At 46.0% G+C, this 25507-nt stretch overlaps 8 protein-coding genes across 8 annotated transcripts; 3 read left to right on the top strand and 5 right to left on the bottom strand.

The window, feature by feature from the left end:
- Nucleotides 1-58: 58 nt before the first annotated feature.
- TREMEDRAFT_35789 (uncharacterized protein) lies at nucleotides 59-3957 on the bottom strand (the record flags this gene model as incomplete). Its single annotated transcript, XM_007008169.1, has 14 exons — nucleotides 59-497; nucleotides 725-800; nucleotides 957-1069; nucleotides 1122-1197; nucleotides 1363-1747; nucleotides 1781-2417; nucleotides 2465-2621; nucleotides 2677-2824; nucleotides 2872-3000; nucleotides 3067-3153; nucleotides 3252-3522; nucleotides 3656-3750; nucleotides 3799-3858; nucleotides 3904-3957. The coding sequence occupies 14 exons, from the start codon at nucleotides 3955-3957 to the stop codon at nucleotides 59-61; spliced, it is 2727 nt and encodes a 908-aa protein (XP_007008231.1).
- A 451-nt stretch (nucleotides 3958-4408) lies between these two features.
- On the bottom strand, nucleotides 4409-5301 carry TREMEDRAFT_66152 (uncharacterized protein; the record flags this gene model as incomplete). Its single annotated transcript, XM_007008268.1, has 5 exons — nucleotides 4409-4423; nucleotides 4476-4497; nucleotides 4540-4622; nucleotides 4855-5083; nucleotides 5201-5301. 5 exons carry the CDS (start codon nucleotides 5299-5301, stop codon nucleotides 4409-4411), a joined length of 450 nt encoding a protein of 149 aa, XP_007008330.1.
- A 432-nt stretch (nucleotides 5302-5733) lies between these two features.
- On the top strand, nucleotides 5734-6404 carry TREMEDRAFT_35819 (uncharacterized protein; the record flags this gene model as incomplete). Its single annotated transcript, XM_007008173.1, has 4 exons — nucleotides 5734-5762; nucleotides 5903-5952; nucleotides 6046-6094; nucleotides 6308-6404. Coding segments are annotated over 4 exons (225 nt in total), but the record flags the coding sequence as incomplete, so codon positions are not given.
- A 233-nt stretch (nucleotides 6405-6637) lies between these two features.
- Nucleotides 6638-9279, bottom strand: TREMEDRAFT_36021 (uncharacterized protein; the record flags this gene model as incomplete). Its single annotated transcript, XM_007008195.1, has 9 exons — nucleotides 6638-6719; nucleotides 6911-7172; nucleotides 7394-7584; nucleotides 7632-7759; nucleotides 7920-7999; nucleotides 8044-8140; nucleotides 8187-8246; nucleotides 8389-9032; nucleotides 9108-9279. 9 exons carry the CDS (start codon nucleotides 9277-9279, stop codon nucleotides 6638-6640), a joined length of 1716 nt encoding a protein of 571 aa, XP_007008257.1.
- Nucleotides 9280-9958: 679 nt separating this feature from the next.
- Nucleotides 9959-11583, bottom strand: TREMEDRAFT_66150 (uncharacterized protein; the record flags this gene model as incomplete). The annotated part of the gene is made up of 4 exons (XM_007008267.1): nucleotides 9959-10015; nucleotides 10092-10212; nucleotides 10341-11260; nucleotides 11311-11583. 4 exons carry the CDS (start codon nucleotides 11581-11583, stop codon nucleotides 9959-9961), a joined length of 1371 nt encoding a protein of 456 aa, XP_007008329.1.
- A 9912-nt stretch (nucleotides 11584-21495) lies between these two features.
- On the top strand, nucleotides 21496-22302 carry TREMEDRAFT_72530 (uncharacterized protein). Its single transcript, XM_007008266.1, has 2 exons — nucleotides 21496-21610; nucleotides 21776-22302. Exons 1-2 carry the CDS (start codon nucleotides 21525-21527, stop codon nucleotides 22146-22148), a joined length of 459 nt encoding a protein of 152 aa, XP_007008328.1. The 5' UTR covers nucleotides 21496-21524; the 3' UTR covers nucleotides 22149-22302.
- A 344-nt stretch (nucleotides 22303-22646) lies between these two features.
- TREMEDRAFT_13823 (uncharacterized protein) lies at nucleotides 22647-24661 on the top strand (the record flags this gene model as incomplete). The annotated part of the gene is made up of 5 exons (XM_007008161.1): nucleotides 22647-23391; nucleotides 23494-23841; nucleotides 23886-23991; nucleotides 24034-24225; nucleotides 24370-24661. Coding segments are annotated over 5 exons (1683 nt in total), but the record flags the coding sequence as incomplete, so codon positions are not given.
- A 151-nt stretch (nucleotides 24662-24812) lies between these two features.
- Nucleotides 24813-25418, bottom strand: TREMEDRAFT_66146 (uncharacterized protein; the record flags this gene model as incomplete). Its single annotated transcript, XM_007008265.1, has 1 exon — nucleotides 24813-25418. One exon carries the CDS (start codon nucleotides 25416-25418, stop codon nucleotides 24813-24815), a length of 606 nt encoding a protein of 201 aa, XP_007008327.1.
- Nucleotides 25419-25507: the final 89 nt, after the last annotated feature.

The following is a 25507-nucleotide window of genomic DNA, read 5'->3' as shown; positions in this document are numbered from 1 at the left end:
CTCTGACACGCGCTCGGTAGACTGACCTGACCTTTTCACACGTCGTGTCTAGTGAATCTTATGATCGTGATAAAAAGGAGGTCATATAGAAGGTGAGGTATGTCAAATTCACACCACTCACACCAAGTGTCATAATAGCACCTTGTGTTAATCCTCCAATAACATCATCATTCCACATTTCCTCCTTTCTTTCTTTTTCACCATTTGTACTTTTCTCCATCAACGCCGTAGCATGATCGATCACACTCTTCAATCTACCCCGTTCAAAATAATAATACTTCAACTCCTTCTCGAATCCCGTAGGAGGGGAAGTAAGGGCTGCACGGACGAACGAACGTGATAACACATATGCTTTTTCAGAGTATAGACGAGAGTTGAGAGCGCCTTCTCGAGTTCCTTCGAGTTTGGCAAATGCCGGTTCACAGTGATAAGGATGACGAACGAGGACTAGTCCGGAGATGGATACGAATACTTGAAGAAGGGAAGATTTAGATGGACTGACATGTGAGTGTGTGATCTCTTTTCGCAGAGTTCGACATCACTCCCAGAAGAGCCTGTCGCTAAACATAGCATTTATCTTGGAGGCATTTGGTGATTAAGGTAGCGGGAATCGTGAGAATTTCGGATTTGCCGTGCACAGTGGTCCGACCCGACCATTTGCCTGGGTGAGAGAGGGAAAGGGAGACAAGCATGAGTGATCAGTATAAATGGAGTGTTTACTCACCTCCATGACTCTGACTTGTCCCCAGACCAAGTACCCAATATTGACAAACACACTTTACCTTCCTCGTACAGATTAGCTGGACGTTAGTTCTTCTCCACAAGATCTCCGGCAACGCGTTCACTTCCCAGATTCCCAGCATTAAGCTGAAGTATGGAGATCATCGCAGGGTGTTACGAGAATAGAAAATGATGGTGGGTTGAGAATGACGAAAATGAAAATGTGAAGAACTCACGATTACATCTCCCATGTCCATTGGTATGTGAGTGGAAAAAGACAGCAGGAGGTTGGTTAGGGAATGTAAATGGGTTCAGAAAGACGTCAAAGAAGAAAGGTGCGTCAGCGTAGCTAAACGCATTAGTCGAACATCCTGTCCTGAGCTGGGGTGAGATGGACTTACGGAGTTCCTTCTGGACCAATGATGAGAACCCTCATGAGATCAGTTCGGTCTTCGTATGTCCTGACGAGGATGTTATCTGAAGGTCAGTTCACGAACTCAAGTATCTATCCCCTGCATCTGACAAACTCTAAACTGGGTACATGAGCAAAGAGAGAACAGAGTTTGATACAGTGTAGAAAAAGTGCCATAGGAGTGTATATGTTGAGAGGAGGACGGTAAGATGATCAGTCGGTCAGCTCACCTGGCAAAGACGTCATCAATGTCCGATGTTCTTTCTGCAACCTCGAACGATAAGTCTTGTAAGTCGCTTCTCTCCTCGATTCATTGAAATAGTGATGATCTTCTGGTGCCTGTTCGAGCATTTCGAAACCTTTCCAAACTTGATCCATGCCTTGATCGTCCAGTGAATTCTCCTTCTTCGAAGTCGATGGACCTGCTTGGGGTTTCGTATCTTCGACAACTTGACCATCTCCCGCAGCGGGATACGTAGCCTCAACATCCTTCTCATCTTTCACATCTTCTTCCATTTTCTCCTCTTTCATTCTCCCCTCCACCTCCTTGGTGTCTTCCATTTTCTCCTCTTTCACCTTTTCTTCCACCTCCTTGACTTCTTCCATCTTCACATCCTCGTCTGTTTTCACACCGGTTGTGATATCAACAACGTCCACCTCAATAATGTCTTGAGGAGAGATGACATCTTCGCTTACAGTTTCCCAACTTTTATCACTTTTATCATCCGAATCATCCTCGCTCATACCTTCAAACGGATCAAACATTTCAAACCAATCATCAGATCCTGTCATATCATTTAATACTACCAGATTCTTCAATCCTACCCTTCTCTCTTGTCCATTGGGTAAATGAACAGAGACTGTACCATCCAAATGGAGTGATGAAACTACTCCACACCACAAGATTCTGGTCGAGTCACCCAGAGGGGGTTCGAAACGAATATCAAAAGCCTGTATCATCATGGTGACCATTGCCCTGTGTTTCTCCACTTCCATGGAATCGTCTGGAAAAGGTGGTCGTCCTATCGTTGGAACTTCAGGTAAGGGAGAGTGATTATCGGGGGTGAACAATACCCATTGACCTAATGAGACACCATAGTGATCTTCGCCAGGACCACCGGTATCGAGTTCAAGAACGGGAACGGTTTGAGTTTCGTTAGGAGTCACATCGGTGAAGAGGATATTGGCCACTCGATTGTCAGGATCAAAAGTTTGAACAACGGCAGGACGTCTTTCTCCGTTATCACCTTTCCATACGATCCATTCACCGGGCCAACTCTCGTAGCTCATCTGTCAGCATATCATCTGGTGGGAGGGGAGAAAATGACTGACTCGTCGACATTGCGATAAGGAACCAATTCTAAATGAGATTCTTCCGTCTCTTCACCAGTTTGCCATTTTACAGTCAAGGTAGTTCGACAAGCCATGACTCTCATGACGCGGGCCGAGTGTGTGCCGTTATCATGAACGGTACGAATAAGGCCATATTCTATGGATGAGTCGTCCTTTTTCCATGAAAAACGTTTTGAGAGAGATGAACTCACTGGCATCATCTTTTTCATCTAAGAATTCTACACATATGTCCATAGGTATGACAGTACGGAAAGGCGGAATATGCGTAAGATATTTCATATCCGGCCCATACCAGTGTCTGTCAGGTTCAGGGTGTTTATCCTGTTCGGCAGGCGACAGCTGGGCGGTCAGTGCGACCCTTCTAGATAGTTAAATGAAGAACTAACCTCTTGGTTGATAGCTATCCATGAAACTGATATCCCCAAAGGCCAGAAATCAATGACGGTAGTGTTACAAGCTTCAAAGAACCTCTTGTCGGTATGCGTGCATTTAGACGCTTCACACGTATGCTCGACCTGATCCATCAGTCACTTTTCCCTTCACAGTCCTGATCAGTCAGTATGGTAGATGAGGTGACTTACGAGGGGATATCCGTAATCAAGAGTATCATCAGGTTTGATTGCCTTGCGTGAGCGTGTTGGGGTTTCTACCAAGGCATGTTCATATACCTCAATCGTCAGCCTGTGTATTTCCTTATTTGTCGAGGGAAGTCACTCCTTTGGTGCAGTGGGAGAAAGATATGTGAAACGAGCGAAATAGAACTTACATCATCGACAATCCCGATCCAAGGTCCATGTACCACCTTATCCTTCTTCTCTATCTGTACGGCGACGATTACCTTACTGGCGGGAATCCAACCGTCTAATCTCTGATGCGAGATAGCATGTTCCAACTGAATTTGAGATTTGGTAGCGAGGATCACGCCACTTTTCGTATCGAGCAAAGATCGTTTGACCACGTCTCCCACGGAAAATTCACGATGAATGAGCTCGAGTGTTGATTCGGGTACGATGGAACGTCGAGTGCCTCTGACTTCACTTTGATGTCAGTGTTCCTAATCTGACTTCCATGTTTCCTCGGGATGTATATCCTTGACGCAAAGTTCTGGATATCACTTTGGTTTGAAAGATGAGTGAAAGGTGCTCTGGCAGGGTAAAATTGGATGCTCACACTATACCAACTTCCCCACGTAACAAAGGTTTGTTCAGCGGAGAATCGTCGTCAGTGTCAGTGAGATCATCGTCTTCTTCATCTGCCCAGCATCGCTAAACCATTTCAGTTCGTTCATTGACGACATGAGCAGGACGACGTACCAGTACATGAGCGCGAAAAGAAGGTTCTCCTGGTCGAGTGACGAGATCGCCTATGACGAGCTGTCACACGTTAGCACCGGTCTCAATGACGAAGAAGAGACTCACGCGAGGGGTGTAGTCATCCGGTAGTCCTGGCAGAGAAGGAGCTTTCGGAGGCATTGGGTGAATACCAGCTTCAAAGCAGATGGACGGACACGAGACGGTGGTACAGCTCGTACAGCTTGAAGTATTGAAGTAGTGTGTGAATTTGGTAAGACGGGATATGATGGTGTTGTAGAAAATTGCATTCCTTGATGTAAGTACTTAATTCACTTCGGTCATGACCGTTCACATGGTGCACACGTCGCGTCAGACGGTCCGTGCATCATACAAGTATACCACGCGATGGTACTGTACTCTAACATATCTACACATGCATAGTTACAGTACTGATGAAGGCGCGCGTGCAGAGTATCGCGGGGAGAGCACAGCACGTACAGATGGACAAGTACCAGCGCTAGTACCTAGTACCAGCAAGTGAGCGGGCGAGTCAAAGCAAACCCAAAATTATGCACCCAAACTTCATACACACAACCATATTCGTACAAACCCAACCGAAGCTCGATAAGATTCAGCCCGGTCCGATCTGACAATATTAGCTTGATCCAGACGAAGTAGCTTAGACGACTGAAACATACCTTGGGCATATCATTATGATCCCTGAATATCAGCTATCACCCTATGTCAAATCATAAAACCCACGGTATTCTCTCCAATTTGTTATTCAATTCGGTGATTCGATCTTTGTGAGTCGTAGGTGCTGCCTTCTTCGCTCTCTCTTCTCTCTGTCATTGTCAGCGATAAGTCAAACGGTGACAGAATTCACATTTGCCAATCCCGTAGATTATGATTCAAAGTTATCCTGGCAACCAACTATGACATCTAGCACGAAACGAAGGAAGCCAGGTCGTCGCGATCTAGAGCCCAACTGCTCAAATCATGATAGGACCGAGAATACGGTGACTAGTATAGGAAGGAATGGCAAGGGATCAGAATGAGAGGGACAAAATGACTCACTCTTTGTTTCTGTTTCTCATAATACCTCCTCTCAGCTTCCGTCATCCGCATCCCACTTTCTGGCGGAGGTGCCGCCCTAGGACTAATAGACCCACTCCCTTCCCTCTCTCCTCTCAAAGCGGCCACTTTGTCCTTTTCCTTCTCCTTCACCTCAGCAATCTTTGCGGTTTCTTGTAATTTAGTAGTGACTTTATCATGTTGAGTAGTAGAATGTGATTTCTTCTTCTTCCTATGAAAGTCAGTGGACGACAGTTCTTTGTACTTTGTATCAGACGCTTTTCCCTCGTTGCTCAGAGCCCGATCTCCGGACTCTTTCTTCGTAGAGGTCTACTCTACCTACACGTACTTATTGTATGTCACTGGAAAATATCCCTGAAGATCCCTGCGCTTGACGTTGATCCGCTGAACGTGATTGATTGGAAGATCCCACCAACGTTGACTTGTCATGCTGAAGACCAGGGGAAAGGGATGAGGATTAGTTTTACTCGAACTCACTTTTCTCCCTCGCCTTTGAACTTGAGTGACCCACCCGCTACATGAGCATAATCACTCATCTCATCCAGAGACCCTCTGATATGAAAACCTTTTACTTCTCGCTGGGTCAACACTTCATCGTTACATTTAGCACGAATCTCAGTGTGAGAGGGCAGTGAGACGGAACCATCCCTATCAAAGTTGACGTAACTCCACGTCATCTTCAGATCTCAGATCTCCGAGAACATGTCTTGGGATCGTAGGATCTCAGGAGAGACGAAATTTACAGTTGACCTATGGAAGAACAAAAATGTCAAACCCTCAAGTGAACATCCCTCAATTTGACGCAGCGAGCAAAGTTTGTCTTTTCCACTCAATCAATGTATTATGAGCTGAATGGCTTAGAAAGAATTGGAAGATTATATAGACCAACAGTGGGTTTTATAATATCTCCCTTCCCGTGTTCCGTCTTCCCACGGAGATGGTGACTCGATCGCTGGCCGCTGGCTACTAGCTACTGAAATGTATACGAAGACGCAAGACGTTCTCAATTGAAGATGTACTAATGGGGCAGACAGGCAAAAGCCAAGATACAAGCTCAGGTACATGATCTAACTCAGAGATGTGAGCTTAGCGTTTATGACCCTTTCTATGGAGGTCGAAAGCTGATGGAATAGGTTGGAATACGTTTGTCCTTTTTTACCTCCATCAAGTAAGTATTAATTGTCAGTTGCATAACAGGAGGGATATCTTCGAAATTCTCACGGTGAGTTAATATCCTTGCTTCTACCTTCTATCTCCCCCACTTCTGTTCATCTCCAAAATCTGTCATTTTCACCCGATGTTATTCTATATGTAAGGAGATCACTTGCGTTTGAGACATCTTTCTGTGATCTCACTGGATAGATTTGGTGAGAAAGTTTACTTTTCCGTACAAGAACTGAAGGTTGGGAATGGGTGATCAGGGCTGATGAAAAAGGGGTGAAGCTTCATGTTTGGAAAATTGCGTGGATAGGTTTCTCGATAGTAGTCTTTTCCTCGTCAAACAATTAGAAGCTCAACAGACACATTTGTAGAGTAAAGATGTGGCATAAACCATTCATTCTCAACGAACACCACTCATCAAGCATTTGATTTATCACATCGCAAACCAGTTTATTCGTACACATAAGTAACTAACGCCCACCACATAGCAAATAAACAAAATCAAAATGGGTGATACATATCGAATACTTGATCTCCATCATTCTCCACCCATCAGACAGTCTAAATTTTGGGAGGAAAAGTTGTGAAGAGATTGATGAGATGACTATTGCGAGAGAAGTTTGACTAAGAGAGGTAGTTGATATCCAGCATCTTCTTCTCCTATCACACGAGAACGCATGACGATTCTATTCATAAGTGCTGATTCTTCACTAAGAGCTCACTCCGCTTTGACCTGATACCGGCAAACAGTCTATGATCTGATACCGGCAAACAGTCTATGATCAAGTGTCCCATGGACCATATGAACGATAAGAAAGTAGGACGGTTACTTGAACGGGACGATCTGTGAAGAGTGGATGAAGAAAAACAAACTCACGCGGCTTTCTTCTCAAATTGAGGTTTACTAGGTAATTCCTCAAATTTCATACTTCTGATCAAAACGAATAAAATAGCTTTGATCTCGGCTAAAGCGAATCGATAACCAATACAATTCCTCGTTCCTCCTAAGAAAGTCAAAAGGTTTCCCCATACACCCGGAACTTGGTTGGAAGAAGATGGAAGATTATCATATCTATCTGGATTAAAGGTCGAAGCGTCGGATCCCCAAACATCAGTGGAAATGTTTATACACATGATCGCTAAGTCTCAGCTTACTCACCTCACCTTGGTGTTATTACAACACAAGATTCTGTCCTGAAGAGTATGGTTCCACCCTTGAAGACGTTTGGAATGGGAATGTGCTTCAACAAATGCAGGAGACAGGATTGAAGAGATCAAGAGCTTTGAGGAAAAGACGAGCGAGGTGAGAGAAAAGGGTAAGTGAGGGAATGAGATGATAGAAGGTGAGTAAAACACTTACGAACGAAAATCACGCATCCCTTTGGTAGATTCACATGATCGATCATCTTCCCATCTCTTCCCTTTACAGGTTTACTGAGTGGTAAAGTCGTAGCTTCCTCAGCTTGCCGAACGGTAGAAGGTGCAGGTGGATATAATCTTAACACTTCACGAATGACTTTATCCATATAAGGTAATTGTGTCAATGTTTCACTATTCGTCAAATTTTGTTCTTACTAGGAATGTCAGAGAAGGCTCACAAAGAAGGTCTGTCATCTGATACAGAGGTCACTTCTTCTCGAAGACGATCTTGAACATCTTGATGCATACTGAGTACGTAACAGATCCACGAGAGAGCAGTAGCGGAGGTTTCGTTTCCCGCCAACATCTATGAGTCAGTATGAGATATTTGGTGTTCTCCATCTTCCAAGTACAAACGCAAACCCAGTCCAGAATGAGAAAGCGAATGGTTGGAAGAAGGGGAGCAGGGTGTGTGAGGGTGTGGGAACAGATTGAATGGGATAAGCAGATATGAAGGTGTAACTGACAAATGTGGTAATTTGTGCCAAAACCTCAGAATCGGACATACGTTGTTCGGGTTTCAAATCTGATGCCATGTTGGCTTTCACTAATCGTAAGTTGTGCATAGTGGTATGGAAGAAAATGACCGACCAAGGATGGATAGAAGGTCGCGACCGATGTCCGTTCCCTTTTCCAAACCCTCTGAATGGGCTTTACGTACGGCTTGTTTCTTTTCTTCTAAGAGACGCTGTTGTCAGGGTGGGTGATTTATAAGTTGGGAAAGGTAAACTCACCATTCCGATTCTTTTAGTAGTTCGGATAGCTTCGCTGGCTACCCTCATACGTTTGGTAGGCTGCTGTCAACTTTCTACTTCTGAACTGATATCTCGCCGCTCTCATCTTCTTCTTTGTGGAACTTCCGTCGATATGAGAGAAAGAGAGAAAGAGAGAGAGAGAGAGAGAGAGAGAGAGAGAGAGAGGAAAGAAAGAACTCACCAACTTCTTGAATACCGGAAACAAGGCCTGTAAAATCGCCATAGGTGTAATAGTCATAGAAGTACTAAACAAACTTCTATAAGCATCTGCCAACTCATTCGTCGGTGCTTTCAAAGCTTGAAAATCATAATCAAATCCAGCTTTTCCAATCACATCAATAGTAGCTTGTCCTAAATATTTCATAACATCAACTTTTTTACCACCTTCAACTTTATCTTCTTCTTTAGCAGGAGTAGGTGATGCCATAGCATTCGGATCTTCAATTAATCCTTGTAATTTATCCCTCAATTCATATGCTGAATCATAAAAAATAGGTAACATCCCTCTGACTGCCGTAAGCGAGAAAGAAGGGTTTAAAACTTTTCGTTGACGTTTATGATCTTCTCCTTCGGCAATGAGCACACCTCGACCTAAAATAGTTTCCATTTCTCTTCTTGCCATACCTGTTTTAGGAAATGAATCTGAGTGATTGAGGATGTAAGAAAGAGCTAATGGATCCGCAGTGAAAAATCTCCATGAACCGAAGAAAAGTCGATAACGATATGTTGGACCATAGGTTTCTAACCATGCTTGATGAGGTGCTAAGGGAGGTTCTTTGATGATTCTTCTCATCGAACCGAAGAACCAACTGTCAGGTTCGGGACCTATGTGTGTGTCAGTTGGGTTTGACCTACAGTATGACGGGTTAGGGTAGATTTGAGGGAGTAGAGGAAACTCACCTTGAAGATTCTTAAATGGAAGAGTATAAGCTCGGTATGGCCATAGGTATAGATACGCTCCCAATAAGGCTACGCATGAAGTACCAAGAGCGTACAGCGTAATGTCTGCCAAGGAAAGCTCTCTCTGAGAGAGCGCCGCTGAGAGAGTGCGGAAGACGTCAGATGACTTCATCGTAGTGATCGACAGCTGTCGGATGAAGTTTCGATTAGAGAGAGGTATACGTTGACCGGAATTGTCGGGAGTGACGATCAAGATCGGCGGTTCGGAGTGGGAGATGAGATTCGTCAGTGATGATTGCCGTGTGAAGAGAACTCAGTATCGAGAGCTGGGAAATAAAGAGGGATATGAGGGAAGAAGAGAAGGAGGTAGATGTCAGTAGATATAGGAGAGTAGTCCAGAAATAAGATATCCCCTAGAGACGGGCATGGATACGGTGATACGGTGGTACTATACGGTTGGGGTCATCGGTCAGAGACACGGTCAATGACCGTGCGTGGGGCTCCGCGCAGCACCAATGATGACGATGCAAGTGAAAGCATAGCAGTAGGAACGACCATCTACATGATTGTAGCGACTGATAGCCACATTCTATACTCGGCCGTCTCAGTTTCCTGCGCATGTTCGTTTGTAGCTGTTCACCTTATCGCCCTCGGCTCATTTCCCTTTGCTCGAACATGCCCTTCAGGCTTCATGATTATATTCCCCACCTGCTCAACGCTAGCCCCTATTTCTGCACAGTTGTCCTCGCATCCTCTTGGAATTCCACCGAACGTCGCGGAGGCAGGTCCCAGCAGCCAACATTTTCCGCTTCACAACCGCCAACCTCAATCTCTCAAGCACTGGGCTCACTTTATCCTCGAGATTCCTGCGATCCTTCATCAATAGCCTCTGGTCCTCCACGAGTGTCCTGAATTTCTCAGCTCTTCAAGCTCTTTCTCCTCCGCAGGCTCCTCTTCCGTTAAAAACAAGATCGATTACATCACCGGAATAGGTATTGCTTGATTGTTGTCGTCACATGCCATCATATCTATATGATAAGGATCCGTGAGACCAAGGGTAGTGAAGTCGGCCATGGCCCATGCACGCCATTGAGCGGAAGGTAGTCTGCTGTCAGTTCCGAACATCCTATGACCCTTGTAGGTGTGTTTCATTTTCTGCACAAGCGACCGTTCGTCAGTAGCTTGATTGGCAGGCCGTTGGAATCGGTGATAGAAGTGGAAGTGGTTACTCACACATTGGGTAAACCACGTGGTGAACAAGACGATCGTAGGAGAAAATAGTCATTGTGCGAAGGACGTTCAAAGTGAAGGACAAGGTCGAAAATGAATCGAAGCGCTTGGATCGATGGACTTGGTTGACTTATCCCCAAACCAATGCGTCTCGGTCCATCTGACTGGTGAGGCGATGCCTTGCGTATCAAGGCGATATGACAGTCTTTCTCGAGAAGGCCACACAAAAGTAACTCTTCCAACTCCGGACACGAAGATTTGAGAGTCGCAGCTAAGCAGGATGCCCCGGCGGAACTAAGATCGGAAGAGTACGAGATTTTGAGCCGTAACAAACGAAGATGAGAGCCCACCATTTCCAGAAGGGCGGTCAACGAATCTTGAGACCCAAGAGTGACTTTGATGGCTTCAACAGGGGTTCTAGACGAGTGACGCTCCATGTCCAATCTCCCAAGGTAGCCTGGAAGAGCTGGAATTATCAAGGTGAGCTTCGAGTCCGGGTCGTCGTTGAGGCTGCTTGTCGTAGACATTGTTTCAGCAACAGCTCGCTCGTAGTAGTGGGTCTTTAGCATCCAAGGACCGAGGGTGGATATCGTTTTAGGATAGTAATTTATGGCATCGGGCCAGAAGTGTGGCTTGTAGGGGTCTCGGTATCTCATTGGAGCTTCTCTCCACGTGACTTCGGTAACAATGCCTAACGAGAGTTTCATCACCATCTTGGTACGCTCGGAAACGTCGTAATAAATCAATTGTAGGTTCGGACACGACTTGCGAGCTCTTTCGATAGTTGCTTTTGCCAATTGCCAATCCGGCTCCCGGGCATGACCTTTTTCGAAGCCCATGGCCGACAATGGACAATTGATATCCGATTCAGAAGCAAGGAAGAAAAGTGTATTGATGTATTTGTGATACAACTGCCCCCTCGGCTGTTATTTATCAGCACGAGTCTTTGATGAGAGGAGAGTGGGAAACTCACTGAATAAGAAAGATCGGTCCACGATTCAATATCGGTTATGCTGGGATTGCGCCAGTGACATCTGACATATACGGTCTCCCACAGGAAAGGTACGACAATGTGAAAGCAGCTCTTGTCGGTCAAGAGGAGAGATCGTTGATCGTGTTGGCACACGTGCTGGATGATGTTTTCACATAATTCTCGAGTATGAAGTACACTTGGTGCTGACGTTATCCTTGCTGTTTCTTTGCTCTTGGCGGTGCGACTGGTGCTGAGCTTAGGTCGCTTGGGCATGACAAGTGCAATTGATGTTGGTGCTGAACGAAGGGTTGAAGATGCGATTTGCGTGAAATGAAGACAACGTACAAGTAAGTAGCATGAAGCACTCGTACAGAGTTGGATCATAGCAGCCCGGGTCATGTCCTGTCATCTCTGTCTTTTACGGGCGCTGATTGATGCATGAGAGACAGAGGGTAAGTAGAGTTGGAGTAGTAAAGGGATCAAGGGACGAATACGGAGTGGAGTACGTTGGCGAGCCTATTTTTACAGCCCTAGCGCTTGTCCGAGGGGCGCATGCCTAATTAGTAGAGAACCAGTCATCCCTTTCGCTGTCACAGTTGTCACTCGAAACTTTACGACTCTACCTTACATACATACCTACACGTCACCTTATGACATGAGCGACTCGACTTCACTGCAGCTCAAGAGTATCGACAACTTTCATTCCGAAAAATGACTGACACTCAGGATCGCTGAACCATGAACCAATACGTACGTCTCAGGAATCGAGATTGACCATTCTAAAAAGGAGAGCCACTTCGGGCACAACCCCAGTGTAATCGGGGCACAACCTGCCACACTCAGGGTAGTCAGGCACGTACCACCGGCGTTACTAAAACGCCGACCACGCGACGGACATGAACTCGCCACTGATCGGGGTTTCAGTAACCCCGCGATCTCTGATTGCTCACTCTTCTCTTACATCGTCAATGTCATTATTAGCTATACCATGTCATTTCCGGTCATTGTCCATGCATTCTCCTATCTATCAATGTCCAGGAGGATAATATGAGCCATAGGGATGTCTAGAAGACCCCTGGGATGGATAGGGAGGCCAATATTGAGAGGGAAGAGGAGGGAGAGTAGGTGGAAGAGGGGGGGGTGGTAGGTACCTCTCCTCAGGAGGATAAATGTCGAAAAATGGGGGTACCTGTTCATTAGAGACCCCCCATCGGATACAGCCGAAAATGCAGTATTAGAGACTCACATTCGGTTGATATTGGCCATTTCCTGGTGTCTCCTGGACCAATCAGCTTGCAGGAAACTTTTAGAAGTAAGAGACTAAGAGAAGAGTGAAAATTTTCGAGATCGTGAGGCCAATATAGACAGAGACAGAGCAATATAGCCAGGAATGACTGCAGGACACAGAGGGGGAGAAGGAGGGAAGGAGAAATGTCATTATCATATGAGAAACCCACCGAATAACCTGTCCTAGTGATCATTTCTCCTGTCCTCACCATCCTGTCCTCTGTCCTCACTACTACAGGCTGATTTTCCTTCTCCCTTTTATCTCTGTCCTCAATACTCTTAGCCAGGCCGGAAACCATCTCCTGAAGACTCGAGATCTTCTTCTCAAGAGCAGAATTAGTTCCCATTACTGATCCCTCTGTCCAGGTCGTTTCTCCAGCATCATACGCCTTTACCTCGCGATCATAGGCCTCAGGATCCCTCTCTCGATGTTCATTAGCCCTTTTACACTTCTTAGGACCATGACTTCTTGAACCACACAGGGGACAGGGACGACTTTTCTTCTTGGTACCGAGGAATTTTTCCGACTGAGTGTGTAACCGGCCAGTGTGAGAGACATCATCAGCGAGCTGTGTAGAATTCGATTTTACACCCCTTTTAGGAGAAGGGGGGAGAGTAGGAGGAGGAGGTAAAAAGTAGGGATTATCAGCAGGTAGATCGTCGTCATCGATGGTGGTCAGATCGATCTGAGTGGTGGTGAGGTTCTTGAGGTTCTTCTTGGCTAACACCAACCGGTTTCTTCGAAGGTGGGGGTCACGAATTCGGTTGGTATCATTATCGATGTCCCACTCTGGCCCTAAGAGTTGATGAACCCCAGTAAATTCTCCAATGACTGTCGCAGTAACCTGTTCAATGGTGGTGGGCCAGGACATGGGGTTAAGAAGACGCCAATGTCGATGGAGAGGGGACAGAGCAATGGTACCATTGTTTTCAATGACTTCAGCAATATCCTTGGCAGAAGGGAGGCCCATTGATGTCGAATACAGGTGGTGATCATCATCATTTTCGAGGTTGCCTTTGGTTGCTTTATCATACTGCTTTTCCATGAGGAATACCGACCGTTTTGAGACACGATTTTTGACAGAGAAGAAGATAGAGTTAAGGTTCGTCTTCTGAATGAGTCTATCAAGAGACATTTGGTGTATTATCTCTTTACATTGGTCGTCGAAGAAGTCCTGAGTAATGCGTAGCAGTCCGTAAAAGTCGCTATACGAATCCTTGAGCCGTCTCTTGAATGCAGCGTGGTTACCTTCGAGTCGAGAATTTGCTGTCTGTCCAAGATGAGGGTATTTATCGATAAAAGCAGAGACAAAGTGTGTCTTGTGTTCATCCACCAATTGTCTCACATAAGCCCTCGCACCATCCAACTTCTCATGTCCCCACCGAGCCTGCATTGATGACAGAGCTTTACCTAATGACTCTTCAGACTTTGCTTTACAGATATCCACCATGAAATGATCACCAAACTCAGATAACTTCTCCACCCATTCCTCTTTATAAAGGGACTGAAAATTTTTACGACAGTTCACCTTGATGTTTTCTCGGAGGTGCCATCGACAGTAATTCAGATGAACATGAGGGAGGTGGATAGACAGAGCGTTGTGTAAAGCAATCTCGCGATCACATACGATAACTTTGATGTCATTGTTGATAGGACCCATGAGTTCGAGGTAGGTTTTGATCGCGAGGGAATACCATTCGGTCACTTCTCGACTTAAAAATGCGAATGCAGAGGTGTAGGTTTGATTGGTAGCAGTAAAACCTGAGATGTGTAGCATTGGTAGACGATAACGGTTTGTTCGATAAGTACAATCCATGAAGAGAACGGTAGGATACGAATGAGTCATGGCTCTGGCTGACGAGGTGGTAAAGACGAGTCCACAAAGTTCATTTTTACTGTTGGTGAAAGCTTTAAAAAGATCGTTGTTGTCGGTGAGACGTTTGATAGCAGCCTCAGTGGCCGATTGTCCTTGGCGAAGGGCCTTCTCATGACGAAATCGAAAATTTTGCACATCTTGCTTTGTGAGAATAACTTTTTCACCAAAATGCTGCTGGACAGCAGAGACGATACCACGAAGAGTGTGTGGACCTTTGAGAAGATCGGTGATGAACTGGAGAACTTCAGGAGATCGACTAGCCTGACGAATAAAAGAATAATGGAGAAGGGGGACAGGTTCATGGTTATGAAAATTTTCGATGATGTCGGGGATCCAGAGGGGTTCGCGGTTGGCCTCTTGAGCAACCTTCTTCGTCTCTCTTCGCCAGATGATGAGGAAGGGACAATTTGCTTGCTTGGTAGTACGAGGTTGCTTTCTAACATCTTCAAAGTCGTCAGATCGATGTGACCGACCATCCCCTCCAAGAGCACATTGGAGATCGAGTCTCCCCTTCTTTTCAATACTGCGTTTTGTGACAATGCAGACGGTGTGCTCCATGGCTACCTGTTGAGTATGAAGTCGAGCCGCCATCATGGTTGGTTGAGGTTCGAGATCGAAGGGAGGGTGGATGTGGTGAGCCATAGGAGCAAATCTTGTGTCCTCGCGAATGTCGAGATTGATCTCCGCCATGAGATTATCGAGTTCCTCATCATTATAGTCGTGGTCACGATATCGCTGGGTCTCTGGTACGAAACCAGGAGAAAGAGAGCGTCGAGGACTGAATTTTATAGAAGGGGACCTTGAAAAACGATCCAGAATTGGTGATGAGGGTGGCGACGATGGGATAAAGATCGGTGATGACATCTAACTCGTCAGAATGACCACTTCATGCAGTAAAAATGGTACTCACTCGTAGCCCAAGACCAGCAGAATACATGTCGACAAGTTAGAACCCGGGGGTTGGTGTTGTTGAAGAATTAAAAAAGTTTTTGGTCGAGATGTCGGTGGCAAATTTTCGAGGAGTTCGGTGGCGAGGATTTTAATGTTGAGTAGGCCTATTGAAGTCAGCATTTCACTTCTGATAGTAAAACAACTACTCACAGCTCAGGAAGAACAAGGGATCAGTGTCGCTGCATATGTGTTATCGCAGGAAAAAAGTTTGTTCGAGCAGTTTGGTTGTTCGAGCAGTTTGGTGGCGAGGATTTTGATGTTGAGGAGGCCTATTGAAGTCAGCATTTCACTTCTGATGATAAAACCAGTACTCACAGCTCAGGAAGAACAGGAGGACAGTGTCGAGTTATTCTCCAAGGCTGAAGATGTGTTGTTGAAGAGTAAAAAAAGTTTCTCGAGAGGGGTTCGGTGGCGAAAATGATGATGGCGAGAGGGCCTATTGAAGTCAGATTTTGACTTCTGATGATGAAACAAGTACTCACGGACTCGCAGAGAGCAGTAGAACAGTGTCGAGAAGATGAGAGATTACCACGATGGCTCTGTAAGAAGTTATAGCAATTTGATGGGTGGTAGTCAGGAGGGCGCAGGTTGAGAAGGCGAAGGGCCAGAAGTAGGTGAAAAGTAGTCGTAAAAGAGTGAGAAGAGTATCAAAATGATCCTTGAGACGAGTAGAGACAGTGTGTGTGAAAAAGAGCGTGAGTTTAGTAGTAAAATGACGATAAAGAGATTAGTGGTGGTGAGGACAGGTTGGTAGGTAGCGAGCAGACATGTCGCGTCGTTGTGGTGGAGTTCGGCGTTACTGAAACCCCGATCAGTGGCGAGTTCATGTCCGTCGCGTGGTCGGCGTTTTAGTAACGCCGGTGGTACGTGCCTGACTACCCTGAGTGTGGCAGGTTGTGCCCCGATTACACTGGGGTTGTGCCCGAAGTGGCTCTCCTAAAAAGTCAGGATCACCAGATGCTTCCGACGCTCCCTGTTTTCTTTCTCACGCGGGCGTCTCAAATGAGAACCCAACTTCCCGCACAACACAAAATCTCTTCCCGCACAACAAAGTCACGTGACTGCTTGATAGGCATGCATATCTGTAGTTAGGCATGCGTACCACGTGACCTGCACGGACTTCAGTTTCAACTCTTCTCATACTTTCAACCAACATCATCCAACATCAATAAACATCGTCACTCTCTCCAGCCCAAACTAAACAAGTTACAGTCCCAAACTCTTTTCCATCGTTCTCAGAGCACTTGAATACCCCTTTCTACCATTTTCAACCACTAAAATACCTACTGATATTGACATTCTGGTGGGTATCTCCTTCTACACTTCTCCTCAGACGCAAACTGATCCTTTTAGTCCTCTACCTCTCTTAATATCATGTCTTCCTCTCAGCCTATTGATCTCTGCGACTCTTCCAGTGATGATGACTGGTCAATTCCACCTCTCCCCCCGTCACTTTCACCACTTATAAAGGAAGAAACCCCGTCTACCGCGTCCGAGATCATTATACCAGAGACTCAGCAAGATAACTCGCCATTTTCATCCCCCTCGGCTTCAGAGACACCATTACGCGATATACACTCGGTCTCTATGTCCCCTGGTACCGTGGACGAATTTTTTGCTCCTCCCACACCTCTTCCAGGAGATCCAGGCGAAAACAGTGAAGAAAACTCTGACTCTGAACCCGATTTTGAAGAAGACGAATTTGGACCACATACTCGTGTGCCCAAACTTCATCATGCTCCCCTAACTCTTCCCCCTCAGACATCAATCAACTCTGCTCGCCAAAAGCTTGAAATCATGGCTAAGAACAAGGGGTTTGCTATAGTCACAGATTCGAGTAATCAGGTTCGACAATACATGACATTGAATTGCGTATTTGGAGGAGATTATCGGTCTGGTACCTCTGCGAACTATGACAAGATACGAATTCGTCAGCCTCATACGCAGCGACTAGGCTGTCCATATCGATTAGTACTCTCGCAGGTTAAAAGGGATGACGCCTTTGTTGATGGATTTCGACCGATACTGCTTAAAACCGTTTGCAATGATCACAACCACCCTCCTGTCCAAAGTTTACTCATTTCACACATTCGAAAGAACTCGCGAACCCCGCAGATCACTTCTCTCTTACAGGAATACATTGATAAAGGTTTCTCTGTCCACCAGATCATCGATTTACTTAAAGAACACCCCGATAAACCCCTTATCACACCTGCAGATGTTTCGAACTTCAAGTGGCGGTATGAAAAGAACCGAATGAGTGGAAGGACAGCAACCGAAAGTTTGTTTCTACGTCTTGAACAGGAGATAAAACTTTTCAAAGGCCTGGTTAATTCAAAAAACGAAGCTCTCGGTCTCATTTATACGACTCATAAAGCAAGAGCTCTGGTTCATCTTTATCCCACTGTTCTTATGATGGACTGCACTTATAACACCAACCGATATCGTCTTCCAATGCTACACATCACAGGAATGACAGCAACGAACCTCACTTTTACTGCTGCTATTGCTTTTATCAATCGCGAGACTACAGATTGGTACGGGGTTGCGATAAAGAGTTTTCTCGACTTGATAGGTCCCTTAAAACATCGAATTCAAGTGGTAATAACCGATCGTGAGGTAGCATTAGCCAATGCTCTGAAAAAGCACCTACCAAATGCGAAGCAGCAATATTGTACCTGGCACCTGCGAGAAAATGTCAAACATCTATGTGACAAGAAGAATTGCTTTGAGGGAGAGGAAAACAAAATACTGGCTAGAAAGAGGTTTGGGGACATGTGGATGAGAGAAGTGGTTGAGGCTCATGACGATTTTAAGATTCAGCAAGGGATGGAGAAGATAAAAGAGGAATTTTCGAAGCCAGAGCATTCTCCAGCAATTCGGTACATTGAAAACCTGTTAACTTCGAAAGAGAGGTGGGCCTGGGCCTATACGAACCAAAATCGCAATTTACATCAACATACTACCTCCAGGAATGAGGGAGAACATCGTTCCTTCAAAGACTTCTTGAAAAGTAGTACAGGAACGCTTTGGCAGATCGTTCCCCAATTAGATCGATTTCTAGACAGACAATGGGACAGTATTACATTGGAAAATGGCCAACAGAGAACAAGATCAGCAATAGGGGATCGTTTACTCAGTATCATTGGTCGAGATATCTCAAAATTTGCTAAGAAACATCTTACCTCGCAAATTCGACTAGCTACCAAACTTTTACAGCACCCCGATCGAACTCACAATTGCTCAGGACGATTTTTAGCCTCGATGGGTCTCCCTTGCTCTCATATGATCGTGGATATCATGAGAAATGATGGTGTACTCACTATCAACCAGATACATCACCACTGGCGACTGCTCCCTAATGGGGGGTTCGATAAAGTTCTTGAAGATACCAATAACAGAGTTCAACCAACTGCATTTCGGGCTATTGGTGTGCAACGACTTGAAGACGAATTCGAGGTTGCGAACGGTTCAAGAGATTTCATACTGGATCCGCCTGTAAATCTGGGTCTGCGTGCGAGGATGGCTATTCGAGCCTCTGCTACACAGGCTTCCCAATCTTCTCTTGCTTCTCAAGGAATAGCAGTGGTTCGACCTACACCAATGTATTCAAGAAATCCACCTCAGAGGCCTCCCTCTTCAGGTTCGAATATCTCAAAATCGTCAAGTAATCGCCCTCCCCGAGCAAGTACTGGCCGAGTTCTCTCACAAAGCGAGCAATCTGCTCCTTCACACCCTCCCCCTCCTAAATGTGACCTGTGTACCAAGCGTCATGCGAAGAACTACATGTGTGCTGCTAAAAAAGCGGTCGCAGCAAGGGAACAAGAGTTATTGGCTCGATTTCAAGCTGAGAGGGAAGAAAATCGTCAGGGAGGGGTAGGAAGGCCTCTATCAATGACCACACACTCTGTGATGACGAGAACAGAGCCTATGATGATGAATTCAACCACTCAGATGGCTAGGACACTTCCACCGGTACGAATTTCATTGAAATCTGTCCTACCACTTCTGCTGGTTGTTTAATGAAAGTTCATGGCTGATCTATGCAGATAATACCTCAATACCAACCATTTCCCTTCTACCCCTCTCCCCACTTGCTCCCAGGAGCCCCTGGGCCATCTAACTGGTACCAGAGGCCACCTACTGACCCTCCTGTGTCGAATTATTCGAATTTTCCACCTACCTTTTATCCACCCGTGTACCCTTCGCCGTATGTTCAAGAAGGGCTCGGAAATGGCTCAAACTTCGCAGAAAGGAGTGTCCTAGAGGCCAGGCACGGTGGTATGAGACAGGAATTCCCCCCTGCTGAGTATAGGCCAGGACAACAGGATTTTACCGGTGGACAGGGGGGTGGAAGGTAGATCAATGTATCTCGGTGAGTTTCTAAGATTTTAGTGTGAAATCTTTACTGACAGATAGAGGAGGAAGTGCTTTACATGTTCATAAAAAAACCTGGTTGATTATATGCAGATATCATGGACTTTTCAATTATCACGGTTTACTCACTTTGATCAGAGGACAGAGAGGTTGGAAGGGAGGTCCGTGCAGGTCACGTGGTACGCATGCCTAACTACAGATATGCATGCCTATCAAGCAGTCACGTGACTTTGTTGTGCGGGAAGAGATTTTGTGTTGTGCGGGAAGTTGGGTTCCTCAAATGACTCGCATGCCTGAACTATCTGGTCTCAGAGCTCATGGTCGAGCCTTAAATCAAGACGACAGTCCCTGACCATTTGGAGGATGACACACCGCGTCGAAATTGATTTCCTGACACCCACCAAAACGGCTCACAAGATATGCCCTTGCAATAAGATAGTGATACTCCTTCATGTCTATGACATTTCATCTTCAATATCACTCTCTTTCCACCCCCTCTCCCAACAGCTCACCGCCACATCAATCCCTGGCTTCACGATGGACGAGCAAGTCACGATCTCCAAGCAAGTCCAAACAACTGATCCACGAACAGACGACACACGGATGATCGACAAGAACGAGAGTGTCGAGCATATGCCTCGGGCAATAACGTCAGCCCAAAGAGTCTTCCATACCCCCGAGCTATGTCGGATGATCGCCGGTCATCTCTGTTACCACGGGCTACGCAACGTCCTTCTCCTCAACAGACAATGTTTCGACTCCGTAGTTAGTGACCTCTGGAGGTCCCCCGAGATCGAACTTCCAGAACGGGACGCGGATCTAAGCCAACCCGAAAATTGGCCATGCTTTGATTTCAGCCTTTCCGTGAGCAAATTCTACGAATACATGGGCAATCACTGACCCGAACAGCCTAGGGGTGAAGTATACCTCCAGGCGATACAATTGTGCAGGCTTCAGCCTCCGCCCATCGATTTCACCGTACATGTCTCTCCTACTATCTTCAACACCCAGTGGAAAGTCGCGGAGGCTGCCATATCCCACGCGCTGGAGATTTGTCCGAATGTGAAAGAAGTGCGCCGGAACTCCACATTCGGAAACGGAGAGCGGGTCCACGTATCCTCCGGTCACGTCACGAAGGTCGTGTGGAGCAGAACGCCTTACATACACTGGATCCACGACTACCAGCTTCAGGCACTCATTTGGCGGCTCGATGGCAAATATCGCTGGACTGATGCGGTCCACACCTTCGAGTACATTCTGCCGGTAGGCGATAATCACCGACCCCCCCTACAGCAGGGCGATCGAGTCGAAAATCGGATCGTTATGGTGGACGACTTTGCCCGTGCTATTGCGCTGTTCAGCCAGGTTGAGTATACCTTTTCAGCTCGGTGTGTCATGCAAGTGAAGTGCACCTCTTTTGCCTCCGACCCTTTCCAAGAACGCGAGGAGTTCGAAAAGCTGCTCCAAATCGCTGGCACGCATATTCGACGTCTGGAACTCTCGTTTGAGGTCATTGATCCAACGGTCGACGCTTCATCCGTTATGTGATTGACGTCCACACTTCAGCGCGAATGCCCGAACTTGGAGGATCTGTATCTTGGTGACCGAGAAAACTCAACAGCGGTGGCGCTTGTACGGAAAACTCCCTGTCATTGCTGTCCTACCCGACCGGTCCGCATCCGCCTGGCCTACTACTCAGCAACGGTTTCTCAATTGAGATTGATGTTCGACATCGCAGTCGGATTCGGGCAGCCGTCACATAATGATTACTGCTTGGTGCAGAGGCGAATTGCTGCCCATCGACACCGGTAAGTGAACCTCTCATACCGAAGGACCCGAGATGTCCTATCTCTTCTCCCATCGCGACGTTGTATCACAGTATACGTAACGGACGAAAAGAGGCCACCAACAGCTATGGAGGAACGGATCGTGATTGGGGGATATGCGCATGGTGCAGCAGACGCTGACGATAGTCAATGGCAATCCCCTCCCGCGGTCTGGAGAGCATGGGCCAATGCTGATTTTGTTGCCTTGGGGTACGAGCCGGATGATAAGGTCCCAGTTATCAGATGTGACGACAACGGCCAACCGTTACCTAAATCAGTGAATAAAGCTATTAAACGCTTGGTTATTCTCCGGAAAGAAGAAAAAGAACTCCAGGATAGGCTCATCAAATGGGAAATCGACAGAGACCGTCTGGAAGAGGAAAGGAAAAAGTACGAAAAGATCATTTGTGAATCCGGTTTGGCACTCGACTCGTATAACCTTTCGGAGGCCAGAGAAGAAGGTGACAGTGACAGCAGAGATGGGAAGAGTGGACATTGGGACAATCAAAATTGGGAGTAGCAAAATGGGAACAGAATCCGATTCGGAATAAGTAGTGGTTGATAGGGCACTGGATTCCTGCCAAAACTCCCATGTCCATAGTCAGTGTGTCAGTGTACGCAGGAGGCAGATATGTACATACATACAGGCAACGATCATGCACTTATGATGACGGCCACGATTTTATACGTTCTCACAACCATCCTTCCTCGTTCGACTTTCATTCCGACTCTTGTCCTCTTTCCAATATACTATCAGTAGTCATTTCCTGCCACCGGGTCACCCTTACTGCCTGTCATCGATCATCGATCATGTTCTGACACCCAAGATGATTCCTAAACGACGACTATAACCTCGTTCCTCCCTTCTCCTCATCGAGGCGGCTCGTGTCCTCTACTACTATCTCCTCTCTTCTCCGTCTTTCGTCCCCCTTCCCTTTCCCCTATCTGCTATTGCAGTCCCACATCTCACAAAATGGACACCGACTCTACTTCTTCCTCTCCTTCCCAATCAATCACCCCTCTACCACCTCTCAAGAACCCTAAATATCGACACATCTCCCGTTCAGCCGCTAAACGAGAATCCGTTCAGATGCTCGGTTCCATCAAAGATCTCCAACTCCGTTTCTCTCAAGCTGGTTTAGTCGAACATCGTCCCGGTTCTGGAGCTGGAGTGAAAGCATCTTTGGGTAGTTTAGGAGAAGATGATGAATTGGAAAATCGACCTCCTCAAATCACCCCTGCGAAAAAAGATAGAAGACCTTGGAAAGATGTCGATTTACCACGTATGGACCCTTTGGCTGCTCGTAAAGAAGCTCGAGGACTGGTATGGCGTATGAGAATCATGTGGGATCTACCATTACCTTCTCCATCTCCTTCTCCTATATCCCCCAATACACCGATTACCCCAAAAAAAGCTAGAGAAAACATGAGAGATTTACTCATCAAAACTGCTCAAGCTGTTCGACGAGTCAGAACGTTGACTTTATCCATCTCTCATACTCATCCAGGTGAAGGGGGTAGAAGAATATCATCATCATTTCTACATGCTCCTAGATCTGCAAGTAAGATCCGTACTTCCTTTTCCACTCCTTCTAGACCGAATGCGTTGCCTAGAGCCGTCTCGACAGGACAACCAACGAAGAAGAGTAGTCTAGGTCCTGGAGATGTGATACAGGATGAAGATCCATATCTCGAACTGCGGAAAACGGCATTAGATGTTCTAGCTCAATTGAGAGCATTGGAAGAAAGGTTGAGAATCAAAAGTATAGATTCTGAACCTCCCCTTTCTGCTTTGCGACTACGAGAATTAGTTTCTCCCGCTGGGAGGACTAGCTCGGTGGATTCAGCTTCAGTTCAAGAGACAGACGATACACCTCCTACTTCTCTTCGTCCGACCTCTGCAGCATCGGGGACTTCTGGCGTCTTCTCGGAACCGGAGGGATATTACTTTGATGATGAAGAGGAATACAATTTGAACGCTTTGGCGAGAGATGAAGATATCCGACATTTGCTCACGTGGGAAGAGAGGATAATCGCCGAGCAGAGGGAATATAGACAGCTGGACGAGGAGGAATGGGAGAGTGGAGGGAAATTAGCAAGAGAAAGTGTGACAAATTGGGTAACAGTGGTGGAGACACTTTTCGCGGTGGAAGGTGGGCAAATGGTGGACATACCTCCTTGGGCTTTGTCAACCTGGAATGGGGATGATTTGAGTGAGTCTTGATGATGCTTGAAATGAAAGTGCTGATTAAGATAGTACGAACACATTCATTCCTCATGGCTCATCTACCTCTGACATTGTCTCTGTTGCTTCCTCCTACATCTGCCTCGGATTTCCGACGCACATTCCTCCAAGCTTTATCGTATGTTCTCATATCTACCCAAGGCGCTTAGCTGATAGTTAGTGACGGATACATCCTTGTAAGAGCTTTCAATGCATGTCTTCTCTCATCACGGAAAACATGGGGGTTCATCTCGGAGGAAGATGTCCACGACACTATCACCGGAACGGCAGGTACTACTTCACCTGACGAAGTTGATGAAGGCAAGAAAGATTGGACATTCAGACGAGTCGGGAATCTCACTTGTTGGGCTGCGTGAGTGTCGTTCTTCTTCCATGAGGCTACTCCCTCCCTACTCTCAACATATTTTCTCATCGATCTCTCAATAAAAAATGACCCATTCAATCCGGATTGAAATTCGAACCGAACCATGGCAGATTCCCACGAGCTAAGACGCAGAGCTTTGAAAACGAGATACAACATCCCTATCCATCTACCATCCTCTACCACCGCTTCTGCTTTCCTTCCAAAACCTACCAAACTTCTCACCGTCTCCTCTCCAAATCCACAAAGACAAGTATCTCCTCCGACCATTCCCAGTCCACTCTCTATTCCTCTCAATAAGAAATGGAAGAAAGACGAATCAATTTTAGATTTTGACCCTCTTATCGTCGCGCGAAGGGGTGAAGGTTGGGAAGACATGTTAATTGAAATCATGAAACGATGGGTTGATGCAGTAGCGGAGGAAATTAGAGAAAGTGAATGATTATACGAATCTAATGAAATGACGAATATCATTGATGTCTCTGATGACTTATGCTTATATGATAGATGAAAATTATGTTTATACATGAAATGGCTTACACTACAAGAATTGGTCATGAAGAACTTGTGGTTTTACCTTACCAAATCACAAGGGCATATCCTCCATCACCAGGAGTTGACTTTGTCCAACAAGTTTGTTCTCCAAGTTGAACTCTAGTCAATCCAGTTTCTTGTTTCGTTTCTTGTACTTGACGCAATTGTGAAGCCATCACACTTGCCAAACGTGAGACATCATCTTCATTGACCTCGCATTCCAATGATTCTCCTTCATCTTCGAAAATCAAAGTATTATCTTCGTTAGCACTTATCACCTTTCCCATTTCATTACCTTCTCCAGTAGTATCACTCATAGAAGAGGATTTTGGAATACTCTGTAATCTCTCAATCTTGGTATCATTTTTGACCGTGGAAACGACTGTAGTAGTGATTTCAGGATCATTGGGATTGTTTGTGAAACTGACAAGATAAAATTGAGGTCTAGTACTCCTATCTTCCCATTCTGGTAAAAGATCACCTTGTTTGAGAAGAGGAAATCCGGATGGACCAGCGTTAGATACTTGACAAAAAGCTCTCGTGTCCCCAGGTGTGATCGGTTCGTATAGGGAAGCCGCACGGATACCGGTGTGAGTGAGGAATGTCACTTTGAAGGATTCCGACATTGATCGTGTACTATTCCCGGTCATGATTGATTATTGGGACGTGAAGATGGAAGATTGAGGTAAGATTACAAATCCAATCTGGATTGGTCTAAGGGATGATATAAGTAGTATGT

The sequence above is a fragment of the Tremella mesenterica genome (assembly GCF_000271645.1).
Source record: "Tremella mesenterica DSM 1558 unplaced genomic scaffold TREMEscaffold_19, whole genome shotgun sequence".
In the NCBI taxonomy this organism is placed as follows: Eukaryota; Fungi; Basidiomycota; class Tremellomycetes; order Tremellales; family Tremellaceae; genus Tremella; species Tremella mesenterica.
Note: the sequence above shows the minus strand (reverse complement) of the source record. Positions and strands in the feature narration are given on the sequence as shown.